General features: G+C 40.8%; 1 protein-coding gene across 2 annotated transcripts; it reads left to right on the top strand.

Annotated features, from left to right (window-relative positions):
- The first annotated feature begins 2914 nt into the window (after positions 1-2914).
- Positions 2915-11987, top strand: akap17a (A kinase (PRKA) anchor protein 17A). Of its 2 annotated transcripts, XM_073474184.1 has the most exons (8): positions 2915-2996; positions 3873-4233; positions 4403-4621; positions 5031-5243; positions 6943-7091; positions 7570-7810; positions 8941-9036; positions 9312-11987. In XM_073474184.1, the coding sequence occupies exons 2-8, from the start codon at positions 3892-3894 to the stop codon at positions 10212-10214; spliced, it is 2163 nt and encodes a 720-aa protein (XP_073330285.1). In that variant the 5' UTR covers positions 2915-2996; positions 3873-3891; the 3' UTR covers positions 10215-11987. The 2 variants fall into 2 exon arrangements, with proteins under 2 accessions (XP_073330285.1, XP_073330286.1); XM_073474185.1 differs by lacking the exon at positions 8941-9036.
- Positions 11988-12589: the final 602 nt, after the last annotated feature.

The raw sequence follows: 12589 nt of genomic DNA, 5'->3' as shown, positions 1-12589 counted from the left end.
CCCTAACCCTAACCCTAACTCCAGCCTTAAGCCAGTCTCATGAAACATTGTCCCTTTTCACTAAAATATTCACCAAAAATACAAATTCCACCGGAATCCGATGGGGACTGCTGTGTCTCGTTCAGCCAGTATAGGAGCACATTTGGGAGCGATTTCGAGTCAATCGGTCCAAAGACCTGGAAGCTATTGAAAAAATGGGCCGAGGTTTTCATGAAAAATGCCCACTTTTTCCTTTAAAATATTCACCAAAAATACAAATTCCACCGGAATCCAATGGGAACTGCTGTGTCTCGTTCAGCCAGTATAGGACCACATTTGGGAGCGATTTTTAATGCTGTAAATAATGTATCCAACTAGTGGTGAACATGAATAACTGCAGTGAATATCCAAAGAATAGACACTGAAAATTATAATAATAATCAAAACAGAGACCAAATTCACAGAACATCAGAAAATCATGAATAGTCTTCTATGTGTGTGTGTGTGTGTGTGTGTGTGTGTGTGTGAGAGAGAGAGAGAGAGTGTGTGTATGAGTGTGTGTGTGTGTGTGTGTGGGTGTATGTGTGTGTGGGTGTGCATGGGGATGTTTTCCATCTATTGGATGAACATAATCTAGTATTAACCCTTTCATTTCCTGTGCCGGTCAATTTTGACCAGGAACACCACAGGTGTTACAAAGTTGATTAGACCACTCAAAATTCAATGAAAGTGGTGATCAACAATTTTATATGTTCAAATGCCTAGTGTGGAGGATATCATAAGGCCTTGAGGCAATCAGAGGAAAAATAAAATTTTTATGATGTAATGACATTGTAAATTGGTCAGATTTGACCCGAACACCACAGGAGGGTCAAAATATTCATGAAAAAAAGAAATTCCACTAAAATCCAATAAAAACGGCTGTGTCTCATTCTACCAGCATAACAAGACATTTGGCCATTGATTTTGAGTCGATGGCTCAAATGACCTGGGAGCTATTGAAAAAATGGGGCGGTGTATTCGCTAAAAATTACGACTTTTCTTTAAAATATTCATGAAAAATACAAATTCCAATATAATCCAGTAAAAACAGCTGTGTCTCATTCAACCTGTATAGGACGACATTTGTGATCGATTTCGAGTCAATCGGTCATACAACCTGGAAGGAATTTTAAAAATCGGCCGATGTTTTCATGAAAAATAGTTACTTTTCCTTAAAAATGTTTGGCAAAATAGAAACTCATTAGCTCAGTTGGCATGGTGGGTGTCCCATGTGTAGAGGTTTTGTCCTTGCTGCAGCGGCCCCTGGTTCAAGTCCCACCTGAGGCTCTTTGCTGTATGGGTATTCTGAACTTAACCAATTACTTATTTTGCACTGGATCTGGTTTAAACTTGTCCTGATTATCCAAGAGACACTGGAAAAAATTTGCAACATTCATTCTCTGAAGTAGTTGTTGCTGAATGGTTACAGCTATGGAAAAAATCGGCCGCTGTTTTCATGAAAAATTGCGACTTTTCTTTAAAATATACATGAAAAATACAAATTCCACTAAAATCCAATACAAAAAGGTGTGTCTTATTAAAAGAGTATAGGACCTCATTTGTGATTGATTTCGAGTCAATCGGTCAAATGACCTGGAAGCTATTGAAGAAATCGGCCAATGTTTTCATGAAAAATAGTGACTTTTCCTTAAAAAACTTTGGAAAAATAGAAGCTCACTAGCTCAGTTGATAGGGTGTGTGTCCGATGTACAAAAGTTTTGTCCTTGCTGCAGCGGCCCCTGGTTCAAGTCCGACTTGAGGCTCTTTGCTGTATGGGTATTCTGAACTTAACCAATTGCTTATTTTGCACTGGATCAGGTTTAAATTGTCCTGAACATCCAAGAGACCCTGGAAAAAATTGGCAACATTCATTCTCTTAAGTAGTTGTTGCTGAATGGTTACAGCTATTGAAAAAATCGGCCGCTGTTTTCATGAAAAATTGTGACCTTTCTTTAAAATATTCATGAAAAATACAAATTCCACTAAAATCCAATAAAAAGAGGTGTATCTCATTCAACCAGTATAGGATGACATGTGTGATCGATTTTGAGTCAATAAGTCAAACGACCTGGAAGCTATTGAAAAAATTGCCTGATGTTTTCATGAAAAATAGTGACTTTTCTTTAAAAAACTTTGGAAAAATTGAAGCTCATTAGCTCAGTTGGTAGGGTGGGTGTCCCATGTACAAAGGTTTTGTCCTTGCTGCAGCAGCCCCTGGTTCAAGTCCAACTGAGGCCCTTTGCTGTATGGGTATTCTGAACTTAACCAATTGCTTATTTTGCACTGGATCAGGTTTAAACTTGTCCTGAACATCCAAGAGACCCTGGAAAAAATTGGCAAAATCCAATAAAAACAGGTGTGTCTAATTAAACCAGTATAGGACGACATTTATGATCGATTTCGAGTCGATCGGTCAAACAACCTGGAAGCTATTGACCCTGCCACCGTTCTAGCTTCAAACAGTGTTCTGGGGACCTTATTTTCCTCTGAGAACAGCTTGTTTATTCCGTTTTGGAAAAAATGAATATTTCTGAGTTTGTCCTATTTACTCATTATTATTGTAAATATTGAAAACCTTCTCCAAAACGACATATAGCCCCTTTAACCAATAATAATTTGTCATCATTTATTAGTTGATAGTTTATATTTAGCAAAGTAATTAGTAACTAAAGCTATCAATAAAATGTACTTGAGTAAATGTACTTAGTTACATTCTAGCATTGTCTAAAACCAAACGTGTGAGCCGGACAGTGAGGATGACGCTTCACCACATGTTCCACAAGGTGTCACTGTTCTGAAGTGACGTCACCATATTGTTGCTGCACGTTGGTTCTTTTTGAGGTCAAAGTTCACTGAACGCGGAAGTGACATGTAGTTTGGCTTCTCTCTCATTTTTCTCCACAGTATTTGGCTCTTCGCAAATCAACACAATACGTGTGTTGTTGTTTTTTTCTCTGGAGGCTAACTGAAGTTAGGTGAGTGGCGGTTAGATTCACTGTAGTAATGTGGTATAACGTTATGTAATATCGCGGATTTTGTTTGAAAGCTACAGCGATAGAGTTACAGGACACTTCAGGCTAACCTACGCTAGCCTACGGCTAACTCCAGATAACACTGATGTAAGCCGTTGTTATTAAATAAAACAGTTTGCGCTTATAAGCTAAAATCTTGGACAATATCGTTTATGGTATTAACGCTAGTTGTCTGTTTTAGAAAGCCCTCGAGTTAGCCTCTCTTGAAGGTCTAACGCTAGCTAAACTTTACAGCTAGCGTTAAGCTAGTAACGTTACAGCTAGCTTTTACGTCTTAGCATACAAACAAAGTTTCGTAACGTTTATTCTCAATGGGTTAACACAAACAGACAACAAAATGCGTTTCCAGAGCTTGAAATGAGTCTTGGTTAATGGAGCCAACATAAATAATTTATCGCTAATTCTAACGTAACAGCTAAGCTAGTAACGCTAACGTTAGCTAGCTAGTTGTATGAAGCTTGTAAAGAGAAATCTGGCGCTAGATGTATATCCTCAGAAGAAATTGAAGGTCTGTATAAATGATAATAACAGCCGAACCAGACTTTTAGTTAGTTGAGTTTGAAGTTTGAGTACAGCTTTATGAGGAATTAGTTCCAATTATGAGGGACATTGAGGATAGGTATCGTCAGCAATGTTTTTTATTTAATTTTGTATGAGACCAGTGTGTTTGCCAATCATCAATGCAACAGAATTAAACTGTAAAATGGTATATAATTATTCTAAAGTAAAAGCACTAGAAATAGTCCTCTAAGTCAGAGTTATTTCAACTACAGTTAACAAGTGCTAACAGTCTGTACTGTCTCTCCAACTTCCCTCCAGCTTCCCTCCAGCTTCCCTCATGGCTTCAGCAACAATGACCACCATTGTCCATGACACTACAGAGGCAGTGTGCCTCTCCTCTGAGTACAACCTGTACCTCAAGCCCATTGCCAAAATGACCATCAGTGTGGCTCTGCCCCAGCTCAAGCTCCCGGGCAAGAGCATCTCCAACTGGGAGGTGATGGAGAGGGTAAAGGCCATGGTTGCTCCGGAGCAGTTTTCAGCCCTGCGAATTTCCAAGAGCACCATGGACTTCATCCGCTTTGAGGGCGAGGTGGAAAACAAGACGGTGGTCAAGAGCCTGCTGAGCCGTCTGGATGGGAAGAGCATCAAACTTAGTGGATTTACCGATGTACTTAAGGTAAGGTGCACATTCTAGTGGATCGCAACTATTAGAAACACCTCTCAGCACAACAAACAGCAGCCTCCAAAATGACCACAAAGTTGAAGTTGCCATTGTTCTATCTTGTAATACATAATAAACTGGCACCTGAATTCATATCAACCTTTCTCTTCCCTTTGTCCCAAAGGTTCGTGCAGTAGAGAACAAGGTGGACTTCCCTACACGTCACGACTGGGACTCTTTCTTCCGCGATGCGAAGGACATGAATGAGACTGTGCCGGGAGAGAGGCCTGACACCATCCACCTGGAGGGACTTCCCTGCCGCTGGTTTAGCCAGAAGGACAGCCAGTTCCCAGACCGGCCCTCTGAAGAGGTCCTTATTGCGGTCTTCCAGACATTTGGCAAGGTGGTACATGCTTCTGCTTTTCTATATTTGAGAGGAAACTGACCTGAACACGGGATTCACAATATTTTATTTAGTTTGAAATTAGGTGATGTCCCACTAGACTGTAAGACACAGCTGATGTGAGTGACATAATGAGGGAGATGGAAAGTTACGGCTGTGTAGAGCTGTAGTTCCCTCTTGCAAGCTGGTGTATTCTACATGTGTGGGCTTTTTTTTATGCAGCAAAAAATATTACATTTCTTATAACTTCACTCAAATAATTGAATTCTAAAATATCAAAATGTTTATCTAAATATTGCAAGAAATCACCCAAAGTCACATATTATATTGCCACATCATTGATATTAAGATAAAGAGCCAAAAATAACATATTCGATTTTGTCAATGTGCCACCTTTTATTGTTTGTAGGTGCGAAATGTTGACATCCCCATGCTGGACCCGTACCGGGAGGAGATGCTGGACAAGAACTTCAACACATTCAGTTTTGGGGGTCATCTGAACTTTGAGGCTTATGTCCAGTACCAGGAGTACTGTGGCTTCACCAAGGCAATGGACACTCTGCGCAGCATGAAGCTGATGTTGAAAGGAGACGATGGAAAGGCAGTGGCCTGCAACATCAAGGTACTGAAGACACTCAAAGCACTTCACCATCGATGTTGATAGTTGTGACAAGAACACGGGTAGGGATAATTAGTAGTTTACCCAATTATTCAACTGAACTTTTGAAATATTTCCTCCAAAAACTTAGGCACCTTGACATGAGTTGATTTCTCAAATGCTTCCTATTTCTGAGGTTCACAGCCTGGTGTTTGTAATTAAGTTGGACTACATTGTTTGAGTTCCCATAATATGTCAATCCTAGACCGAGAAACTGATCAGTACAAACTTTAAGAGGCAGGCTTTTTAGAAAAGTTGGGTAAACTCGTAATTCATTTGTAAAACAGACTTCTTCTCCTAGTGAGGTAAATGGTGAACACAGCTTTGTGTTTCTTTCTTCTTCACTTTACACATCTTCTTTGTCCTAGCCTGGCAGGCCGTGAAAGTCGGCGTAATTTAGAGCTAGTACAGTGCAGAAGAAAAGAGTGGAGCCATATTTGCGGGAAAGCATCATTAATTTCAATGAGAATCCTGTGTCGACAGTGGCCGGCTCACGCATGGGGCTCCAGCAAAAAATATCGGCGGCAGAACTGTTCAGCATGGCTTAACTTTTGCCTCAATAATATTATTGTAGGGTAGTGCGTGAGGGAATCTGCACAGCATGTTCTGGGATATAACTTTACTTTACATGTGGACGATGTCTCGGTACATTTTAATTCACTGTTGTGAAGACGCAGCTAAAATTATTTTTCTAGACTCTCAACCGCTGTAAAATCCTTCCCCACGGCAGTGTGTATATAATATTTCATTTTATCACCCGTACCTGCAGCCCACTAACAACCCATTGAAGCAGACCTTTGCAGGTAACACAGTGTTATTCTTGGTCTGACTGACCACTGAGGTCGTATAAGAGATCTGCATGTGTCTGTTAGGCCACCAGCGAATTGCAACTTCTGTAGCGATGTTGTGAATAGGCAGATTTTAGCAATTACATTGTGTTGTTCAGAGCCATGTAGCAGCTTTAAGACCTTTTAGTGGAATGAGAATTAAAGCTGTGTCATCGTTATTTCCAAGGTAATGAGGGGAGAGCCTGGACTCTTAATCCACAGAATAAAGCTTCACTGTGAAATCTAAATGAAGTAGATGAAGGAAAGGAGGGTCTGTTTAAGAAATGAGGAACACAAGCAGATGTTGTAAGTTTTGGTAGGTTCTGTTGGTAGATATACAAAGAGGAAGCATCTCATAAACTGACCAGCTGTTGCCTGAGCATGAAGGGTTTAGTCTTGCTTTCATATGACATAAAGTATTTTGAAAATTGATGTTAACCTCATATGCCTACTTGATCAGCTTGAATCAAGGCACAGTGGTAATCAACAGGCGACTCATTATATTATTTAACTAATTACTGTTACAATCAAGCTGTTGTAATAAACATTTTCTACCATCTGCTCTTCACTGGAAGGGATGCTCTGCTATGCCAAAATATTCTAAACCTTTCGGTCAAAACATCAGACTTGAATTATTTTATATTCCACGTTGATATGACTTTGGTCTGGGTTTTGCTGGACATGCTGCAGTTACCATATCACAACACAATGCAAAGAGGTACAACCAATTTGTTAAAAGTGCAATAAAACATCACAAATGCTCCTCCATTGGAACAGTTTAAAAAGATGTTTTACTCAGTACTGTCCTTGTATCTTTGCGTTTGTGTGTTCCTCAGGTGGCCTTTGACACCAGCAAACACCTGAGCGAGTCAGCCCTGAAAAGGAGGAGCATGGAGAGGCTGAAGTTACAGGAGCTGGAGAGGCAGAGAGAGGAGCAGAAACGACGGGAGAAGGAAGAGGAGGAGCGACGTAAGGAGGAGGAGAGGTACGATCAATTACAAAAGAGGAATGGAGAGTTCAGATGTCCCCAATTCAGATTTTTTATTAAAAAACCTATTAATTACTGTTTGCTGGGTAGCTGTGTGCTATGCTCATACTTTTATGCTTCTTTTGAGAAGTTTAACCATGAGATGAATTCAGAATGACACTGAGGCTTTGAAAAGGACACAGCTTTGTCTCTGCATTTTTCCAAACCAAGCATTTGTCAACTTAAGTTTAAAGAAACTTTACAAAACGTGCCAATGTGGAAGAGGCAAGAAAAAGTTACTTTTCTCTCATTTAAATGACTTGATATGAGTAGCAACACCTCAAAGGTAACAATTCATGTGTGGTTAATTTAATTTTACACTCGCTGTGGAAGTCACAATACACTGCATCAAAGCCCTGTTTGACTACAGTTAATAGCAAAAAGTCACCCTGTAACAAGAGATATTCATGTAACATAATTTACCTTTTCTTTCCAGGAAACTGAAGGAGCAGGAAGAGGAGGAGAAGGAGAGGAGGAAGGAAGAGAGGATCCGGAAGCGAGAACAAAAGTTGCGGGAGAGAGAGGAGAGGAGGAACCTGAAGAAAGTGAGGCGACAGCAGGAAGAGGAGCAGAAGAAGCTGCAGATGAAGATCGCCATGGAGGAGAGGAGGCTGCTGCTGGCTCAGCGCAACCTGGAATCGATTCGGCTCATCGCGGAGCTGCTGGCTAGAGCCAAGGTACGACACGCACACAAAGATACCAACACACCTACACACGTCCATCCAGTATCTAATGACGCACCAACACTGAGGTAACTATCTGCACATTGGATTCCCCGAAAACTCTGATAAACTTTATCTGATAATTTTAAAGCCAAATGCAAACAATAGGCTCTAATGTTTGAAACTTCACAAGCCTGATGAATATTCAACACTAAAGAATAAAGTAAGCACAATAAAGAGGACTGTTAATGTTGGGGTTCACCTTTAAAGGAATAGTTTGGCATGTTTGTCCATTAAGTATCAAGACAACACTCCAAGAAAGTACCACAGAAGTAGTCTATCACAAAGCCACCCTTAAACCACAACTTGTGTTTTTTACACTTCAGTTTTCAAAGAAACAAGATAAAACAGAGGAGTTGGTGGGCTTTATGGGTGCCGACAGGTGGGTTTGGTAGCTTTGGACAGAACCCGGCAAGTGTTTCCTCCTGTTTCACAAGAGTATAACCTTTTTGATGTGGTTTCATCAGTCTTCACTTTGATGAATAAAAGAATAAAGTCGACGAGGCTTAGTTGTCAGTACATTATGAGTTTAATACAAATACAAACCTGTTAACAGAGAAGATTTTAGTAGAGCATGTGCACACGGGAACGGTCACACCAAAACATTATATTTGCTTAGCTTTATACAGTATGCCATACATCATGTCATCACGTCATCAGACAGGAGTGCACCAGATAAAATGTGTTGAACTCATGGTCATACATTTGATTGTTTATAGCACAATAAGGAAGTGAAATAATCATTTGGAGTAATTAACTATGTATGTAAGTTGCTGGAATACCTTGAAAATTGCTTACGGGAGACTTTGAAAAGCAGTGTTTCCCACAATGGCTGTGTTTGGTGGCGGGGAGGGGCTGCTCGTCGTAGGTATTTGACTCAAAAATCTACTTTATTCAGAATCTTTTGAAGAGTTTGTTTACATTACATAGTGTTGCATTTATTGTCCACCTTAATACAGGCACACTGACCTGCCTAGCCTTTCTGTTTCTCTCTACCAGCAAAGCTTTCTGCTTTCTTTGTCAGCAGTAAGTTTTATAAAGTCAGCCATGGATAAGGGGTTTTTATTCCATTCTCATAACAACAGGTGAGCCACGTGTGGAGGAAGCTTGTTGTTAATCATGAAGCCAATCAAAACCAACGTGCACTGAACAACATCGCAACAACCAGGTGCACTTACAAGGTGCGTTTACAAGAGGGGAGGCAATACCAGAGAGTGATTGTGTGATTGACAGTAGAGAGGAGAGTGAGGGCAGATTGACCACTACTTAATCAATCACGGATGGCATTGTTGTTTCAGATGGATTAAAAAAACAACTATAAATGCTAAAATGGATCATCAAATGTACTTTGGCGGCCTTTTAATATACCTGGGTGGCCCACCTTGTGTTGGAAACACTTGTTGGAACCCTGTTTGCGTTGTTTCTTTACTGAAATTGTGTCCATCTCCTCCTACAGGCCGTTAAGCAGCAGCAGCAAGAAAAAGAGAAGGCAGAACGGGAGGAGCGTGAAAAGCAGGAGCAGTCTCGGCAGAAGGAGGAACTGGCTCGACTTCAGCAGCTGGAGGCCTGCCGACGCAAGCAGGAGGAGGAACTCCGGAGGGTGGAGGTGGAGAAGGAGCGTGCACTGGAGCTCCAGCGTCGAGAGAAGGAGCTAAGGGAGAGACTGCTTTGTAACCTGTTGAAGAAGGGCAGCAGTAAGGCTTCAAGACCTCCAGCCACAGAGGAGCAGGCTGGTCCTGGTGAGGAGGCCTCTGATCCCGGTGGCAATGATGTGATGTTGGGGGTCCTGGGCCGGGTGAATGGAGTCAAAGTCGTTGAGAGCAAAGAGAAGCAGGTGTCCAAATCCAGCATGCACTCCCAAAGTTTGGGGAAAAACAGAGCAGGAGAGGAGAGGAAGGGAGGGGAGGACAGGAAGAAGGACCGGGAGGGAAGGAGGGAAGAGGGGGCGAGGAGCAGGCACAGCAGGGAGCGAGCAAGGGACCGGGAACGCTCCCACAGAGAGAGGAGCTCCTATAGCCACGGGAGGAGGAGGCGCTCCCACAGCCACAGCAGGAGGAGAAGGAGCTCTAGCCACCGCAGGAGGAGCTCCAGTCGTCACAGGCGTAGCTCCAGTCACCACAGCAGAAGGAGGCGCAGCCACTGCAGCAGGAGTACGAGCTCCAGCCGGGAGAGGAGCCGGAGCAGCAGCGGGAGGAGCTACAGCAGGGGGAGGAGCCACAGGTACAGTCACCGTAGGTACAGCAGAGGCAGCTCCAGGAGCAGCAACAGGAGCAGAGACAGGAGGAGTCACAGTCATTACAGCCGGAGGTGCAGGAGACACAGCAACAGTAGAGACAGGAGTCACTCCAGACGACGCTGACCTCATCAATCCAATCGGTTTATTGATTGATTTATTCCCCCTTCTGGGTTCACACAAAGTTATTGCGTTACATCACAATAAGAGATATTTAAAAATGTGTTACAAAGTAAATTAAAATCCTTAAACGAACTCCGAAGAATCAACTTAAACCACATTTTAAAGTGTGCTACGTACATGTAAGGCGTGTAAATGATGCCGTTGATTCTATGGAGTTGATTTAATCGTTCTTAGAGTTTTTTTCTTTCACATTTCATATTGTTGGACTGAAGCTCCTGACAGCTTTTAATTTGTGAAAATAAACAATACATGTTTACATTTTACAATTTAATGGCATAAAACTCCAAATTTAACATTTGGTTTCTAGAATATTGCTCTTTGCTGCCTGTGAAAGACATTGAATCAGTTGGCCCACATAAAAGCAGCACTATGTGGTTTTGGGGAAGAAATTTTAATCAGAAGAGAAATACCTTCATTGTCTGTTGTTCTTTTTTAAGCCTAAACAAACTGTTTTTTTATGACTGAATAAAGGACAACACAACTTCATACTGTTTTACTTTGTTTATATGCGGCGGACCCTGCCACCTTTCTAACTTCAAACAGTGTTCTGGGGACCTTATTGTCCTCTGAAAAAAGCTGGTTTATCCAGAGTTTGTATTATTACTCATTAATGTTGTAAATAATAAAATTCTGAGTTTGAATTTCTTCTCCAGAACTGCATAGAGCCCCTTTAAAACACTAATTAGAAAAAGATTTTTAAGGATATTGTAAGATGAAAACATTGGCTGGCTGATTAATCCAAAGACCACTGCATTTTTAGATCAACACACCAGTCTGATCCTACTGAGAACTCAAAAAACCTGTTGATGACTTAATTTTGTGCAGGCCAGTTGTCTTTGTGCATGAATGACCGTGAGATGTAAGAACAGAGAACAAATAGTGTTAGTTATTTTGATGTGACACCAGCCTGTTCATCCACACTTAGAAAATAAAAACATCCAGTAGCGACATTTAAATCAGAATGAAGTTACAGACGCCACAGTTGTGGAAGACTTCTAAGTAGAAGACAGGACTAAAATAAATGGCTGCTGTTTTTTTTTTTTTTCAAATGTGAAATTTCCACTGACTTCAAGAAACATACCTCTGTGTTTAGGCTGACCTGCAGACAGCCTAAAATATGTCTTGGATTACTTCAGTATTGGCTGAGTTGCTGACAAGCAGCTGAGAAACACACAACTGAGTTCTACCACAGACTCATCGTCGAGCTCAACCGAGCAGCTCCACGATGATTTAGTTTTAGTTATATCTGAATTTATTAATGTTGGAAGACTTTCTGTTTGAAAAGAAGTGGTTTGTGGAGTGTGTGAGTTTTGTGAAGACTTGATGTTGGACCTGACTCAACAAGCAGTGTACTCCGTCTTTCCTTGGTCATGTGTGAGTCTCGACTACGAGTGATGGATTTAAGACTTCTTGAGTTTGGGACAAAGTTTAATCATTGTTCTGGGGTTCAAGTCAAACCAGCACAACACCAAGTAAAAATAGGATGTTTGGATCTAGCAACATGGTGCCACATTCATTTCTTTAGTCGTACTAATAACTGTTCTCTAAGCTGTACGTCAGCTTTGGGGAAGTCATTCAAGCCAAGTTGTTCTGTTGACTCTGCTGTATCAAACTTGTTATGGCAAAGCCCTTTTGTTCTGTGCACTGTATGCTCATGATCTACTGGAACATGTCTTGCACTCACATGGTTGAAATAAAAATTGAAAACAAATTGTCTACATTGTTTGAAGATGAAGACGGTCATCACGAGTCCAGAATCTTAAACTTTGATAAAATACCAGTATAAAAATATGATGCTTGATACTAGGGCTGCACAATATGGTTAAATAACTCATATTGGTATTTGATTTATTATTATTGGGAATAAACATTTTGAATCATTCATTGAAAAACCTATTTAAATCATGATGTGACGTTTGTTGGTGTTTGCACTAAATAAACATGTTTTCTCACATCAGGAGGACAAGATTTGTAGGCGAGGGCCTAGCACAGCACTTCCTTATAACTTATATTCCTTATAACTTAACATAAAAAGGCTGCATATAGCTCATTTGGTGTAATCCAAGTCTCAGGAACCCCTGAGATACCAAATTGATTTGAAAAAATGTTATTTACACCCTCAATGCACAGTCAAGGGTGCACTAATCTTTGATTTACATAAGATTTGGGCTATAAAAAGGGAGTAAATAATGACTTTTCAAATCAATTTGGGCTCCCAGAGACACTGTATGGAGCTATATTAATTTTTTTTTTAGTTTTAAAACATTAAAAAAAGAAAAAAAAACAAGTCCCCATCTAATTCAGTTGTTAGGAGCGCT

Source organism: Pagrus major, chromosome 9, assembly GCF_040436345.1.
Source record: "Pagrus major chromosome 9, Pma_NU_1.0".
In the NCBI taxonomy this organism is placed as follows: domain Eukaryota; kingdom Metazoa; phylum Chordata; class Actinopteri; order Spariformes; family Sparidae; genus Pagrus; species Pagrus major.
This window is presented reverse-complemented; position numbering and strand designations above follow the sequence as displayed.

What these genes read in the sequence shown, in the direction of transcription:
- akap17a (XM_073474184.1), top strand. Translation starts at nt 3,892, where the DNA reads ATGGCTTCAGCAACAATGACCACCATTGTCCATGACACTACAGAGGCA. An exon ending in CAGTGGCCTGCAACATCAAG is followed by an intron (nt 5,244 to 6,942) that starts GTACTGAAGACA and finishes TGTGTTCCTCAG; the next exon opens with GTGGCCTTTGACACCAGCAA. An exon ending in CGACGTAAGGAGGAGGAGAG is followed by an intron (nt 7,092 to 7,569) that starts GTACGATCAATT and finishes TTTTCTTTCCAG; the next exon opens with GAAACTGAAGGAGCAGGAAG.